At 36.3% G+C, this 17552-nt stretch overlaps 2 protein-coding genes across 2 annotated transcripts; both read right to left on the reverse strand.

Moving 5' to 3' along the window:
• Positions 1–765: 765 nt before the first annotated feature.
• LOC133881625 (coatomer subunit gamma) lies at positions 766–7920 on the reverse strand. Its single transcript, XM_062320591.1, has 18 exons — positions 7679–7920; positions 7056–7153; positions 6898–6948; positions 6581–6694; positions 6245–6445; positions 6020–6121; positions 5461–5568; positions 5149–5382; positions 4515–4765; positions 4204–4375; positions 3954–4109; positions 3815–3865; positions 3386–3526; positions 3116–3313; positions 2899–3030; positions 2640–2813; positions 1963–2202; positions 766–1230 (listed from the first exon to the last, which is right to left on the reverse strand). Exons 1-18 carry the CDS (start codon positions 7722–7724, stop codon positions 1036–1038), a joined length of 2664 nt encoding a protein of 887 aa, XP_062176575.1. The 5' UTR covers positions 7725–7920; the 3' UTR covers positions 766–1035.
• Positions 7921–11836: 3916 nt separating this feature from the next.
• Positions 11837–16789, reverse strand: LOC133881980 (proline-rich receptor-like protein kinase PERK4). The gene is made up of 8 exons (XM_062321061.1): positions 16108–16789; positions 15463–15939; positions 14816–14902; positions 14654–14724; positions 14395–14471; positions 13345–13489; positions 13061–13222; positions 11837–12306 (listed from the first exon to the last, which is right to left on the reverse strand). The coding sequence occupies exons 1-8, from the start codon at positions 16787–16789 to the stop codon at positions 12010–12012; spliced, it is 1998 nt and encodes a 665-aa protein (XP_062177045.1). The 3' UTR covers positions 11837–12009.
• Positions 16790–17552: the final 763 nt, after the last annotated feature.

A 17552-nucleotide genomic window follows, 5' to 3' on the forward strand; every position in this document is an offset into this window, starting at 1 on the left:
TTCAATAGGGCCTATCAGTCTGAGTAGGTGAATCCTGCATTTCGGGCTTTTTAGGTAGTGGGTACTTGGACGGGTGAGCTCTATCAAAACCCCATCTCATTAGCTGCACATGTTGCATAATTGCACCTGATCCAAATCCCTAGACCCCCTCATAAAATTGAGGACAAACAGCGTCACGAATTGTAGGAACATTCTAGATTTGGCGAGTTATCATGTAGCAACTAACACTAACCCAACCTGACTGACAACGATACAGTCAAAATTGAAATGCCCAATGCCTCCAAGATTAGAGCGCCATGGTATCTCATCTATCTCACGATATACGAGTCACTATGTACAAGAGTGGAGAATGAAGCCATTGGTTAACAATTTACAAGTGCACGAGTGGTTTAGGTTAATTTTGTAACGGAGAACAAGAGGTGAATGCGTTTTCCACCAATACAAGCCTGGATCTACATTGTTAGGAAGATCCCGATTGGATCACGATCTTTCTTCATTTTAAGTGAAATAGAGATGAACAATTTTATTATCAAAATTTTGTTTTGTAACATCTAATTATATAATGCCACATCATTTAAAACTTTTAATTGACAGGACAACATCTTCACCATTAAATTTGTAAAATCTAATTTTAGCCATTAAATGACAATCAGTTTCTTGCTAGAGGTGGCAAGATAAAAGACAATCAATTTCCCAGTATTTAGAGTAATGATTACAATATTTGGCAAACAATTTAGTATTGCATGCCAAGATTAATGAAGACAGTGTCTCAAAATTCACATCACATACATGAGGATAAAATTATGCAATGAGCATGACATGATATACTCGAGTACATTATGTAAACAGATGAACAGGAAAATGCTCAAAATAATGCAAATGAATACCCCAGAAAGCTTAAATCCAAAACCTATGCGTCTTTTGCAATTCTACTCTACAAGTATATCTGTTTGTAGCCATCCACCTCTGATGATCTCATTTCTTAAGAAAGAAAATTTTGAATTCGTGTCGAGTGAAGCATTCCTCAACACAATTCTAGCCGCTTGCCACGATCTCGTGAATGGCATCACTGACAGTCTCGTCCTCGGATCTGACAGCCAGTTTCATTGCAACTTCCTTTGGACCATCAATTCCAAAAGCTATGCGCACAAGAACCCTCACATTGCCTATATATACACCAGATAATAGACAAGTGTGTGATCTCGAATTACTTGCGACTACCTCTGAGCCCTGAACAACATCGGAAATAAATGGAAGGTTAATTGTATCAGCTTCTAGAGAGATATTGCAAGTCAACAAACTTTAAGCTGAGTATACAACTTTTTTTTCTTAACAAGATTTACACCCAAAAAGTCGTCATGGGAAAAATAAACGGGAAGAGGTAGAACTAAAGCCCCTGCTTATCATGATGTGGCTAGTATGGATACAGATCCCTACAATCCCCTGCCCAAAGAGGAAGGGGCAGGAGTAATAACAGGGATCCCCAATTGTAGGGGATCCCGGTCCGGCCAGCATGGCTAAGGTCAGCATTCCCATAAAGTACTACTACAGAAACTTAAGACACACTAGTTGAAGTAAAGCTAGATGGCTACTAAATTTTATTCTTTGCATATCTTTTTTTTTGATAAGTATATATATATATATTCTGTAGATGTGGAACACGCACCCTAACGTGTAGAAAAATCAACTTCCATATGTGTTGTATAACAAACCAGATGTTATTTTAAATAGCATTCACATATGAAGTGATCACACAGTCCATTAGCAGGGCATATTGGTCATCTAGTAAGCTCCAACAAAACAGACGTTTGAGCCCTTTAGTCAGTCTAATATTTTTGGCGCACTGTAGAAAAGCTCATATTATCAAGTAATTGCATAACAACGATAATATCTGCATACTTCTAAACAATTACATCATAAGCAGATGATTATGCAAGTACAAAATCTTAACGATTTACATACCTCACAGGGCTGCATGCCAAGAAGGTTTATCACAGCATTTACAGCTTCAGCCAAGCTCTCCCTTGGGCCAAGGCCATATTCATCTACCCGCTCACAATCTGCGCCCATGTTTTCCCATGCATTTCTGAAATTTGAGACCCCCACTCTCAACATGTAATCAGCTGCTACAACCTCCAGTTCCTCTAACTGGTATTCATCTTCAACACCATCCTCCTCTGCCTCACCAGTGGTTGTATCAACCTGGGAGAATCGCCAAATATGCAAGATATCAAAACCAAGTAGTATATGTTGATGATCGAGATTAACTTCTCGTATCCTTTGTTTTTTTTTTTTTTTTTCTGATAAGTACTTGTCGTATCCTTTCTTTCAAACATGCTATGAATTTTCTGTTTTTATCCTTCTGTAGATGATACTTGAAGAATCTATGAATGAAAACAATTTCAGATAATTTACAAGCAGAAGCAGTAGTGTATTAATAAGCCAGTAGAAATGAAAGCTTCTCAAAGAAAAATTGATGAGATTGTTTTATATGTTTTTGACTGAATGAAAATACCACGTGGAGCCCCTAAATAAAATATACTGTCTATAAATTCTACATGAAAAACAAATTTAAACCCGATACGATGATCAGACTTCATTTTAGAGCATCTTCATGAGGATAATGGGAGTACTTGTACCTCTTTAACGGTGAACCTCAACATGTTTGAAAATTTTCCCACAGCTGGGACTCCATCTGGCTTCTCAAATGCCACAAAGATCTGCCCAGGTGTATCATAAGGGAGGGCTCTGAGAGGCTTTGTTACTACTTGAGAGAATTCCTCTGCTTCTGAAGCATCCACAATGACAGTGACCTGGCAGGAAGCAGAAAGAATTATAAAGGAATTCCCAAGAAGGATTGGTAACACGAAGTTCTACTTTCGACAAGATAGTCATTACTTGTTCCAGTAATTGCTCTGGAATTGTATTGGTGCAGTTGTACTGGAACACAACATGCCCATCAAAAACATGTTTAACAACATTCACTGAGTATTCTGTTTCTGCTTCAGTCAGCTCCACAGGTGCTGAAGACTGGTGGAAAAAAAAACACATATAAATCCCAATCAGAAACTTGTGCATCATAAAGAATTGATAAAAAAAAATCTGGTCATAGTACCTTAAAAAGCTTCCCAAAGTCTGCAAACTCAGGAATAGCAGAAAGCAACTTTTCATAAGCATCAACAGTTGATGCCGGAGCAGTTGGTGGAGCACCCAGCCCTGTTGGCTTTTTACCTGGGGCTTTCTTCTCTGCTAGTGGCTGAGACTTAATCTCCATCGGTACAGAGTTAATGTCAAAAGGTTCTTCTGAAGGCTCCTGTATCCAATTAAACACATTAGGTGATTGCCTTTCAAACACAAAAGCAAAAAACAACTGGTCAATACATACATAATTCTTCAAACTTGTCTCGAAATTGACAAGTGGGAGATCCAGTGATCCAAAGAGGAAGTCCTTCACATCTTTGTCAGTTTCAACAACAGAGCCATCACCTCCAAGTGTATTCAGATAAAGTGTTGCCCTATCACGAACCTGTGGAAAAATCAGCATCCACAGCCACTTGACATAGTCTTAAAGATACAGAAGTTTTAAAAAGGTAAAAACATTATATAAAACGAAAAAGGACTGAAACATTTTTCCTTTTGGAAAGGTTAAAAAAGGACAGGAATACATTGACATTAAAACAACACAACGATTTTCCAAACGCGAAAAACAAGAAAGCACTGCAGAAAGACCGCCTATATACGTTCATATATAATATGTTCGAGATGACCACAATATAGCAAAAACCTCACAATTGAGATATAATGGATAACTCACCTCATCATCACTGTCGAAAAGACATCTTCTCAACAGAACAAATATGCGAGGCTGAAATAGAGATCAAAATGAATATTTCAAACATACATTAGTAACAGCCCACCAATACATGTTATGAGCAGAAGGAGGTAAATAATACCTTCAATGAATCAACCATGGCACCAAACTTTGCCAATGTGCTCACAGCACTGGCCCGAACAGTTGCATTCTCAAGATGCACTCGATTGTAAATGTACCGTATATATTTGCTGGGATCTGAGGTTTTTGGCCCTTCAATCCCCAGGAAGTGGAGAATCTAATAAAATTAAGGGTAAAATGATGTTTAATTAATGAAAAAAATGAAAATTCGAGCTTATTGTGCAGCAAATGATAATGGAGTACAATGCCACCTGTGTGGAAAGATAGGTGAATTCACAATCTTCAATGAACTCGCACAGATGCAGCAACCCGCTCTCTTTTGCATCAGGAATATCTCTTATGAGGATCACAATTGAATCTACAATTGCCTTTTTGTACTCAAATCCACCTTCTTCTCTAAGAATATTGCTTAGGAAGTTCATCCTTCAAAAAGATTTAAAAAAAAAAAAAAAATCTGTGTTACTAGAGAAAAAGTACTCGGAACATTATGTCCAGAGAAGAGATTAATCAAACCAAAACCCATATCTCCAAAATGTGACAAAGAATGCAACAAATCACTCACAGAGATCTGTATTTCAATGGGAACTTCAAACACAACGATCTTATGGCTTCCACTACAACAATTTTGAACTCATCAGCAATATCGGACATGAAATTTGTTATCTGCTTCATCAGGCGCTCCACACTAGATTCATTTCCCGTCTTCAAAAGTGTGGTGATGGCAAGTGTGGCAATGCTTCTGTTCTGATCAGAAATTAAACTCTCCATATCAATGTTGCAGTTAGTGACAGCCATTGGATGTGTCATTGCCACCTACACAATTTCCAAAATTATTTTAATGAATCTGGAAAGGAATCCATCAGGTTTAACAACATAAAAATGAATAAACATGATGGGATCAGCAAGACTAGCATGTTTCCTCACAAAAATGGGAAGAATAGAATTGAGATTTTCAGATAACATGATCCAATGTCTTCAAGTCGATTAATATCAGAATGGAACTTCAAGCATCTTTTATGTATACTATATAATTTATGACAAAAAACAACACAAGGAAGCGCCACCCCCTCCCAAAGCGGCAAGTCAATTATTTTTATTATTTTTATTTTTTTCCAAACAAAGATAAAGTAGAGAAGTAGCATAATACTTGAAAAGTGCTGAAGAAAAACTTGTAGTAGCACAGAGAAACAGTTAACCTTGTTCAAAGTGCGGACAGCAGCAAATCTCAACACTGGCTTGGATGAGCTTAAGAATAGCTGAAGAACAGTAATTGCTGGAGTCAATTCTCTACTTGAAACACCATTGAGCTCTGTGATTGCTCTGGCAGCCTCAAAAATGACCATTTCTGCCTTGTGACGTAAACAACCCTCAAGAAAATCATAAAAAGGGCGGTCTCCTGTTTGTGTGTTGGTGGCTGACTCACGGATAACCTGCACAGAGAATACTTGATAAAGATGACAAAAAGAAGTAACTCCTCCAGTGAACAATATGATAGAGCAGTTACACACCTGACTGGTATAACGAATCAGGAGGCATTGGGCCAAAGGAGAGCGCACCGTACCCCTTGTCAAGCTGGTAACCAACTTGCTTACAGCTAGTCGATCGTTCTGCCTTATCTGGAAGTTTGAAATGGTTATCAGAACCTTTTAATTCTAAATGAAATATTTAAAATATTAATCAATGATGGCTGTTGGAACTTGAAGGTCATACATTATAATCATGAATAACACCATGTCTATATAGTCCAAAAACAACTGTGAAAAAGCATTTTACACTCGTGCACCACTTAACAAATTCATAATGTAAAGTGATTTATCTATCCAATCCTAATGTTTATGATGAAAAAATGTACAGAAAAGAGCAAAGATGCTAATAAATAGGTAGCCTTAAATAGACGTCTCTTACAACCAACCATTTACCTAATAAAGCAAGTATTTACTTGGATAACCATGTGTTCAGATCACTATACATTTGGTTTAAATATACCAACCTACTCCACAATCTTTTTAAAAAAAAATAAAAAAAATAAAAAAACAGAATATAAATCAAAGCAATAATCCAGCATACCTGATGAAGTAAACCCAGCGCATGAAATTGTACAAGGGCTGCCCTTGATTGAACAGCTTCCTGAACCTCGTTACTCCACCTCTTCACAATCTCTGGGTTTGTCTGGCCAAAATAAAATTGAGAGGACAATGTAGGACAAGAGAAATATGCATATAAAACTTCTTCTTTTTTTTCATGAATAAAATATGTATATAAAACTTACTGCTACAAAAAATTGGATTATACCTGGAGCAAATGAATCCCACTAACTAAGGCCGCACTTGCAACGACTGGATTCTTGTCAACAATTGCTTGTTTCAAGTAACGCTCAATTTGGGTCAAAAGGGTTCCATCCGTTATCCGACAAAGGACACGAATAGCATTTGCCCGATACATGTCAGTCTTGCTATTCATGTCCTTCATGAGGGAGCTTGTCACAATAATAACCTTTTTATAGAAAAGAGACAACCCATTCAGTTCCTATCTTTGAACAAATGAGGGACATCTAAAACAAAATAAAATTTTTACTGCATCAAAAAAGCATATAAAACAAAATTAAATAAACCAACTAAGGAAAGTAACCTCGTCTGCAGAAGGAGAGAGCTCCTTTATCATCAGATAAACCATTCTCCTCAACCCTATATCTCTTGATTGGAAAAGTTTAGTCACAGCAAAGAAAACTTCTGTGGCTTCGACCTATTAATTTTATCCAAAAACACATCTTCAGAAAAGGATTGACCACACAGTAACATAATTCTGCAAGTTTGACATATATATTTAACGCACAAAAAAAATCATCATAAAAATAAAAGAATTGTTAATAACACGTCAAAGAAGCATGGTTCTTCAACGGGAATAAAATCCAGAAGGCAGAAACAATGGTAAGAAAGTAACATGACCTTTGTGAATGTCTCCCCTTGATTCAGTAGGTACAAAAGCTTTGTAATAACCTGAAAATGATAAGACATAGAGCACATTAAGAATCGTTTCCTGAGCAGCAACAAAGATGTAATTAAACAAAATGCGGACAGAGAATCCATCTGTGCGAAGCAAAAACCTGAGAGCATCTCCTAGCATCTAGCTGAGGGTCATTGAAAACTCTAGCTTCCTGTAGAACGGCACCCTTCTCGATCCCCAGAAATGGAGAGTACTCCGCTGTAAAGCAATGCAATACAAAATTAAGATCAACTGTTCCTATTTGAACTTGTAACCTACAACAACTCACACAGTTAAGATTGAATCGCACCAAATGGAAGGTGAAGCTACAAGATCTAAATTACTAAACCATCAGTATCAAAGTGAACGAAATAATCAGATTTGTACATTTCCACGATTTATATCGTGATTTCAAGAGCGGGGAGAATAGCAACCTAACTCCGAATCGTAAACAAAATGAAAGCAATCAGATCAACCAAGACTAAACCAGATCAACGAAAATTACACACCAAGTCACTAAGCGTTTCAATTTTTGATTGCTACTAACACCAAACGCATTCATCATTGAAACAAAATAGCAATGCGTAAACAGATCTGGAACCTGAACGACTAATCTAACAGGTGTAATAAACAAAATTGAGAATTCAAATTGAAATTATTTTCGAAAGTAAAGATAACAAATAAATAAAAAAAAGTGATTGTCAATTGGCGAAGAACACGGATTTGAAGCGGTGCAAGCAATACCTTCGTCGTCACGATCATCGTCCTTCTTCACTAGTGGCTGAGCCATCGCTGAATTTGATGAATCTCCGAGATCTAGAACGACCACCCAGGGCTCTACACACACTCTCTCTCTCTCTTTCTCTCTCTGTGGGAGCACTGGCCTAAGTTTTTGAAGAGGGCTCGGATGCGAATTAAGACGACGATGCTGTGCAACGCACAGGCTAAACGAGGGTGGGATTGAAATGGCGAGGATCTGGTGCGGGCGAAGCTATATGATGTACTTGCAATACAAAGGTACTCACCAATGGATTGCGCCACGTCAAGAACAAAAATTGAATTCCTGAAGTACCACTGAATTTTTCCAAAATGACGTGGGAAATGAAAATCCTTCCGAGATCCAACCGCCTGATAACGGAGTGCAAATAATAAATTAGGGCTCTATTCGGCTCGTATTTGAGGTTATCAGATTCGGCTTGAATACGTGAATTAGGGGCTCGAGGTTGGCTCGATCTCGAGCCAAGTTTTGAAAGGTCGTTTGAAATCGACTTATTAAGAGCTTAGTTGAGCCTCCAATCGAGTTCGATTGGAGTTTTATAATAATTTTTATTTAAAAAAATATCAAAATTCAATACAATTTTAATTTTCATCTATATTTTATATTCTAAATGGAACGTTTGTAGTATTATATATATTATGTTTATTATGTTAATATTTATACACTATAATTATAGAATCTTATTTTTATACATATATATTAATAAATATTAATACTATATATATACACACACACAAGAGCGAGCTAATGATTCGAGCTGAACGAATCGAATTGAGTTGAGCTTATACAAGTCGAGCTTACGAGCTTTGTCCGGGCTGAGTCAAATTTATATAAGTATGTCTCATTTAATATACGAGCGGATTATTGTATTCATAAACGGCTCATTTATTTTTCGAATCGAGTTTAAGCGAGTCGAGTTGAACCAAATTTATGAAAAGCCGGACTCATCTAACACCTCTAATTGTGATAATTTCAGCGTGGAATGATTTGTTGGACGAAACGAGTTGGAGAAGTAGTAGGTTTGATTCTTTAAGAGAATTTTTTTTTAATAATTTTTTTTTTAATTCTAATAATTATTTTTAAAATCAACTATTGGCCCATTGCAATAGTTTTTTTTGAACAAAATCTCCATCTTCATTTGAAGATAAAATCCCAAATGGATAAGTTACAGCGATCAGAAAGGCTTCCTAAAAAGATTCCCTAAACACAAAGCAAAAAATTGACTTAGGAGCAGCTACCAAAGCAAATACAAAGATTACAGGGACAACAATAAAGAACCTTTCTATACAATGAAGCTCACTTAAAAACTAAAAGAATGTAGATCTAAGATAAAAAAGCCATACGATCCAGCAATCCTTGAACATGCATCAGGCAAACTGCGAGAACTAACCTAAAACAGCAAAAAAAGATAATAATAAAAACCAGCAACAAAGATTCGGTCAGGGGAGGGAAGGGGGTGTCGCCAACAGGAAAACTGTTGGATCTGCCGAAGGCCGTCGCAAACCGAAGTGGGGGAAAGGCGCGTAGCCGCCACGCACCGATGTTACGGGGCCAGTGGGGAACATGCCAGCTAGCGGGAGAGTCAGAGGAGTCTGACGAACCCAATGGTGAGGCCCGTGTGTGTGAAATAATGGAAAGGGAAGTATAGATCTAGATCCAAAGATTTTGACTTTACAACCCTCTCAAAAATCGCACAAAACACGATAAAAAAATGGGACCACCGGTGAGCTCGGTGTTGGAAAGGGAAGAGGTACCTTAAAAGAGGCGGTTAGTACAACAAAAAAAGGGAGAGGGAAGCTCAAACTTCCCTCCCATGGCCGAATTACAGGGGAAGCCTAGAGAGAAGGAGCTTTTCTCTCTAAACTCTCCTAACTCGATAACTTTTTGGCCCATTGCAACAGTTTGATTTGAAAAAAATGTTGGATGAAAATTTGATAAGAATTTGAGAAGTAGCAAGTCTCATTCTTAAAATGTCTCTCATCTATGGGAATAAAAGAAAGCAAATTTTTTTTTGTTGGATTGTTATTACTAATTAAAAATTAGTAATTATTATGTCAACATTCATGTATGAGAGAAAGAAAGGTGTCAAAACATCATCCTAGGATTATGATAATATATTTTTTAAATTAAAAAAAAAAGTAATAAGTAGCATTTCTTAACAAAAAAAAAAAAAAAAAAAAAAAAAAGCAAACAAACAAACAAACAAACGAACTTGATATTGTCAAAACAGATACAACCTAGATAGCCCTTAACTTTCGGAATATGATCTTATTTATATCAAATGAAATAGAAGGAAAATATTTTATAGTCAAAATTTTATTTTATTACATGTAATAATGTATATGTTATGATACAGTAAATATATTATCACATTATTTAAAAATTTTAAATAATATAACATAACACCTTATTCACCATGTCACAGTTTTCAAGGAAATTGTGCCCTTCAAGCAGCCAAGTAGAATGCCAATGTCACAATATTAATAGCATTTCTCACAATACACTAGAAGAAAATGGTCTCAAGAGCTTGCAATACCTACGAAATTTTATAACTTATTGGAAACTATCACTGTGTTAATTCCCATTATAACAAGAATATTATAGAGTAAAGTTATATGCAATACTTATATTTTCTTCTTATCATCCTAAATGTAACGTGACTTTTAAAATTATCTTTGAATTTGAGACAGATAAATATTAGATTTGATCAAATGATAATTTTTTTTTGTTGGATGAATTAAAAAATTTTATAAAGCTCAACCAACTACACATGCTAGTAAACACTAGCCCAAAAACCTCAAGTAGAGGACATTATCCATAATGACCTATACAGTCATTACTACAGGAAAGCAACAAACCTATATCAACAACTTTTGTAAATTCCAACTAATTACAAGTTGTATACATTTATCTAGATTCTTAAAAGATCCCTTAGCAAGGATTCGAGTACGAACTTCTCATGTAATCTGTTTAACCATTGTCTCCTCAATTCTCAAATTGATGCTTTGCACCAAAGCATTTATTTGTTGCCAAAGATGATAAATGCATGTACCTAAACAAAGTTTACCAAGACTAACTTGTTAACCTTTCCCCCGGAGTGCAGCAATGCTCCAGGTCATAATTTTAAAAGCTACATTTGTTACGAACCTAAGTTCGTAATGAGATAATTTAAGTTTTTAAAGGGAACCTGGACCTCACATGCAACGCAAGCGCTGATTTTGATTAATTATTCTCTTTTATTTATTCATAACATAACAACCTTTAAATAGAAAAATTATTACACATCCTTAAGGAAAATTAGGGCTGAGTCATTAATCAAGCGACTCTTATAGAAGTACTCTTATAGAAATACATACATAATATTAAGTACCTAATATGACTAGAATTGACTTATAATACTTAATGTGGAAACAACGATTACCAAGGATATAAACAAAAGGAAAATGCTATTTACACTACAGCCCACCCCATGTGAGGGGCTGTTGTACCATTGTTGTGTGGGTGTAGTACACTAATCAAGTCCCTAAAGAGAATAATGATTACGTGAAAAGAAATAAAATAGTTACTATTCTTAGCAGATGTTTATTTTCCCAAATCAAAAGATGATTGAACAACATCACATTTGAGGGATAAAAGAAAGATATAAATCTTGCATATAATATTACTTATGTTACCAATATTATCTCAATCCTACTAATTAATTTCAAACTATATAGTTTTCAAAATATATATATATATATATAAAATTCAAACTATATTGGCTCCAAACATATTATCTAGCACGAAAAAAAGCAACCTAGCTAGCTGGATCCAAACATAATAAAGGGCTTGTTTCGTAAAGGATCTTCCCTCCCCTTCTTCACTTTTTTTTTAAAAATAATTAATTTTAAAACATTTAAACTTTATATCACATTAATAATTTATTATTACTATTTAATTAAAAAAGTTCACTACAATACAAAATTTTCTACTTTTCTATACAAATTCTTTTTACTTTATATCACATCTATCACTTTCAATTTTCACTCCCTTATCAAACAAGGCCAAATATTCTGTTCAATAACTTTTTTTTTAAACAAAAATATTAATAAACAATTTAAAATTAAAAACACATAGTCAAAACTAATTTTATCCTTACGTCACATCAAACACTTTTTTTTTTTTAAACAAATTAAAAAAGAGTTAATTTGTTTAAAGCCCAAATCCCAAAAAGAATTAAACAATATCCATCAATACTAATTTTAGAGAATCTAGAGTTGAAAAGCTGGATCAGCCTTGATGGAGTTTGCTCGATCGATCAGTACTGACCATGCTTCTCGCTCGCTTTCCTGCCCATCTCCTGAGAGTGATCACTACTGCTTGTGGAGGAAGGGTTGAGGCCATACTCGCTCGTGCCCTCATATTCGCTGCTTCCGCATTCATTGCCGTCGACGACTGCCATGTTTCTAAACTTCTTCATGTTAGCGCCGTAGGAGCCGGCATCATACTCAGAACCAGTAGCAGTACTAGAGCTAAAGTTGGAACTTTGGCGGCCAGGTTTTACCCTCTCCTTGAAGTCTTCTATTGAGACATCACCTTCCAAGGCACGTACAATCTGTTCCATAACTTTCTCATCAATCCCACTCCTTTCTAGACAAGTAGTTCAATCAAAATGCATGCTATCCACCTTACTAGCTATATAACTAGTTAAAATTTTGCTCTTCGATCTTAACCTTGCCCAAATAAAGAAAAGAGTACGAGCAATGCTGAACACCATATTTGTATTCCACGTTTATCGACTATGAAAACGTTTTTTTTCTTAATAAAGATCTATGATATGTTACCAAACTTGGTATTTGATATGTTTAATGGCAACGATATGGTGAATATGCAGACTAAAAAGCAATTGCGGGATTATCTTTTACTAGTTGTCTAAACCTACTCCAATTATATTTTTTGAAAATCACTGTTTTAACCACTTAGAACGTATCACCTTCCAAAAGAATATTTTGTAACCCTATTTCTTTGCAGAAAAAACTATGCAAACGTGTTAGGGCTTAGTAGTCATTAGTTTTTATTTTAAAAGTTGTTAATTCAAAAGTTACTAAACCCTGTCACATCATCAGCAGAATAGGATATTTGTAGAAGGTGTGGTATATAACATTACTCAATAGAAAAAAGTTAATTTTTTAAAATTTAAGTTTTTTAGATCGATAAGTGATGATTTAATATGGTATTAGAAGAGAGATCGATCCTGAGTTCTAGCTTTAATAAGTGATGATTAAGTTTACTGTCTGTTTAGCTTGGAATTATCCCAAAAACTTAATTATTGTTTCTTGAACTTGTTTAAAAGCAGCAATATTCCCTACCTGGCTCATTTTAGGTCGCCTTCTTGCAGAATGCCTAACGCTTGTAGCAGCACATGCCACCATGCGTGCCATCTCATGGGGGAGATAATTCTTCTCCAAACGTGGATCGGCCAGCTCATCAAAGTTCCCGTCCTCCATTGCGCGCGCGCAGAGAGGTCTAGCCTGTTTGATGCATAAACCAAACAATTCATATTTTCCTTTCCATCATATCACAATTACATATCGGATAAAAGAAGTAAAAAAGCAACAAAAATGCTTGTTTGTGAAGGGGAAAGCGTCCGAACCCAGTCAACCAAGCTGTCCTCCAAGTCGCCGCTGGGATCCGCAGGCCGCCTTCCAGTTATCAGTTCCAAAAGCATCACACCATACGAGAAAACATCAGATTTCTCAGTGAGCTTGCCGCTTGATGCATACTCAGGAGCCAAGTAGCTGCATTTGTATATGAATGAAAATCTCATAAATTTGACGTTGCATTTGGTACTTTCGAAAATGTGATAAAAAAAAATATGCGAAAATATTAATTAAATAATTAAATCCGTCTTTTATTATTAGTTTAAAAATTTGGTTTAAAATGGTATTGGAGGAGAAGTCGTGAATTCGATACTTGACTTTATTACGATCTCAAGTGTTCCACATAAATTAATTAAATGAAGATAATCTTAATTAATTTAATGTGTATAAATTATTAGACATCCTCCCTATCCCTAATAGGTTCGAAAGAGTTGAAAACCTAATCCCATAGGATGAGCATTATCATAAATGAGGTAGAGTTGTCTTATTCTTATCTTTGTCAAGTTAATTATCTTATTATATTGTTGAGTCTTGTTATAAGTACGTAGGTACGTAGCTAGTAGAATATTAGAAGGATTAATTGGGATATTAATTGGAGCCGTACGTGTCTTCTTTATAAGTAGTAGAGTTATGAGAAAGGGAATGTGATTGAGTATTTTTTATCAAACGACAATTTGATTAACATGTTTTGATATTATGTATAGATACAGTGTACATTAAGTTATTGAACAATGATAGATGAGTGGAGCCGCTAAAAGAAAAATGGCTATCGTACTGTCATGTTGGGTCAGTGATGGTAGTGATATGTTACGATCATAAGTGATATCTACATGAGTTAATTAAGTACAATCTTAATTAACTATATTTATATAAGCTTTTAAGCACCCTCCGAAAATAGGTTTTTAAATGTAAGTAAAATTTGTATCACAGTCCCACAATTTAGCCCGTTTCGTTTGGTGATGGTTACGAAATGAATAGATGAATCGATCGTTAATAACAATTCGATCTTTTATATTAAATGGCAACTTAAAGGTTCTTATTACCCAAATGTTCCCATGATACGAGTAGACACATGGGTGACGTTGTCCTGATTTAGCTTTGCCAACCCAAAATCCGCCACCTGAATAAGCAAGTCATATGACAGCTACATCGATCAATCAGCTGATCATAAACATTTAACAGATACAAACATTATTATACAGTTTTTTCCTTTTTTTTTTTTTTTTTCTTTTGCAGATCACTGTTGTTACATGCATGGATTGATCAGGCAATAACATGTAACATTATTAATATTGGACACACCTTGGTTTCAAAACTGTGGTCAAGGAGAATATTGGCACCTTTAATGTCCCGATGAATGATGCGAGGGTGACCTACATGCATGTATATATCAAACAGACTGATGAGAGAGCTAGAGAAAAGAGTGAAAGACAGAAAGAGTGATTAATGTAAAAAGTCACTAACAATCTTCGTGCAAGTAAGCAAGCCCTTTGGCTGATCCCATTGCGATTTTCAGCCTGGTGGCCCATTCCATGGTTGGCCGACCCTTCCCTGCAAAGGGTTAATTTCGGCAATAAAATTAATTATATATTAAATAAGAATAACTTTAATAGTACGACTAGAATATTACAGTTTTTACTATAAGTACATCTTTTATAAATAAAACTTGATGCGATAATGTAATGATATAGATAAACGTTAGTTATATTTATGTATACCTTATCACTCTAAAAAACTAGACAAATTGTAATTAAAATTCCCTATAATCGATTATAAAGCTCAATATTAACTAGTAAAAAACTAATGTGAAACATAACACTCTTGAACTTTTTTTTATATATAATCCACCCATTCTATATAAACAAATCGTCCTCCAAATGTGTGAATTTGATCTTACAAGTAGTCCATATATAATTAATGAAATGATTAATCTTTTTCATTCTTCGCTCTTCACGTGGGTATAAAACTTAATTATTTTATTAATTATAAACTGTCATATCAAATTTGTAAGAAATTTGTACTACGTACCGTACATATATGCATGAACAAATTAAAATGAGTGATACGTAAAGCAAAATAGAGCAACGTGCATGGGAGTATAAAAAGCATACCATGAAGGTGGTATTCAAGGGTTTTATTGGGAAGATATTCATAAACCAACATCCTTGTGCCTCCTGCAATGCAATACCCAACAAGCGACACAAGGTGACGATGATGGACACGGCTAATAATCTCAACCTCTGCTTGGAACTCGCGCTCTCCTTGCCCGCTACCGGATTTGAGACTCTTCACCGCAATTTCCTTGCCGTTTGGCAACACCCCTTTATGCACGTACCCGAACCCTCCCTGCCCCAATAGGTTAGCCTGGGAGAACCCCCCCGTCGCAGCCGCTAGCTCATCATAGCTGAAGGTGCTCTTGCTGAACCCAAGAGCCAGGGAAGGGTGTGGCGGTGGCAATGGGGTACTATGAGGGCCGGAGAAGCTGGAGCTCAGGTCACTGCTAATGTTCATGGCGGGTGGCGAAGGTAGAAGAGGAGGAGGTCTATTGAGTATGTGGTCGTTAGTGTTGGAGCCGTTGTTCCATCCACCTGCATATATATCACCACAATTAGTTCTATTCTTCTTGAGGATTAATTGGATTACTCTTTGATATACAATTGTCTTTAGCATTAATTCAATTTGCAATTCCATCCTAATAAACGATGCAGTAAAAGTTTTAATATGAAGAAGTGTTTGAGAATATTAATGTTAAATACCATTGGCTGGATGAGAAGGGTGGTACTGCGGCTGATTTTGTTTCTTCTTCTTTCTGGCGCATGACAAGTAGAGCAAAATGATGACAATTATAAGCAACAGCCCTACCCCTACCGCAACTCCTATTATGATAAGCACTGTTGAGGACGAGGTCGAACCACTGTCGGATGATAGCGTAACAGAATCAGACGACGAGCGTGGTGACGACCGGCTTGATGGAGTGAGTTGTCGTGGCGGAGGAGGTGGCTGAGCATCATTGGATGAATTGGGTGTTGAAGGTGGCGGTGGGGGCGGGGGTGGCGGTGAAGTTGGTGAATCATCTTTGTCATTAGAAGGTGGGGGTGGAGGTGAAGGGGTTTTGGAAGAGGAAGGGGGAGGCCTAGGAGGGGGAGGGGAAGAATTTGAGTCATGGGGAGGTGGGGGTGGTGGCAAAGGTGAGTCCTTAGGTGGTAGGGACAAGGCTGGTGGAGGTGGTGGAGACGAAGCTGGCGGCTGTGATGTGGGTGGTGGTGGTGGCAAAGGTGAGTCCTTAGGTGGTGACGATGAGGCCGGTGGAGGCGGTGAAGATGGTGGCGGTGACGTTGTTGGCGGTGGCGGTGGCGATGGTGTTGGTAGCAACGATGGAGGGGGAATGTTTGGTGAAGGTGGAGAATCTGAAGGCGTTGGCGAGGAATCAGATGCCATTTGAGGAGTTCCTTGCCAAGATTATGATCGAAAGGTGGCGGACAGGCCCCACCTCTCCTCCAGAAGAAGAGTGACCTCTAAATCAAACATGCATACATAAAAGGTAAATGAATAACAACTTTCAGCAAGAAATAAGCCAATGAAAGGGATCAGTCATATTATATACGTTTAAGTTAAAGTACCATGAATAACATTAAATAGCATCATCCTAGCCTTGAGAAAAACAACAATGTATAATTTGATCGAAGTCATTGGTAATCATAATTTACTTCTATCATCATAATTTGTTTTTTTTTTTTTCCAGAGAGATCTAGAGATCTAGAGAGAGAGAGAGAGAGAGAGAGAGAGAATAAGAATGAGGGTGTACGTACCTGTTGGAGAGGGGGGCAGGAGGGATTCTCAAAGGGAGGAGACAAAAACAATTTTGCCTGGTAATAGTTTCATGAAAGAAACCATGAAACCGTACGTGTTTCTTTCCCTAATCGATCATCTCCTATAAACTTGGGGAATCTTCTATATATTGATTTCTATTTTTAAGCAAATGACTCTTGGTTTTTGCTATTTTTGTGCTGAAGTGTCTGTCATATATATATATAACAGCTGTCCAACAAAAGAAAAATTTTAAAAACTACATTTTTATCTCATATTTATTTTATTTTTTTGAAATCATATTTATTTTATTTTACTGATGTGATATCGTCATCAACTTATTAAAAAAATAAAATCAGAAACTGATTAACCGTATCATATTAACAAAATGTAA

The sequence above is a fragment of the Alnus glutinosa genome, chromosome 11 (assembly GCF_958979055.1).
Source record: "Alnus glutinosa chromosome 11, dhAlnGlut1.1, whole genome shotgun sequence".
Classification (NCBI taxonomy): domain Eukaryota; kingdom Viridiplantae; phylum Streptophyta; class Magnoliopsida; order Fagales; family Betulaceae; genus Alnus; species Alnus glutinosa.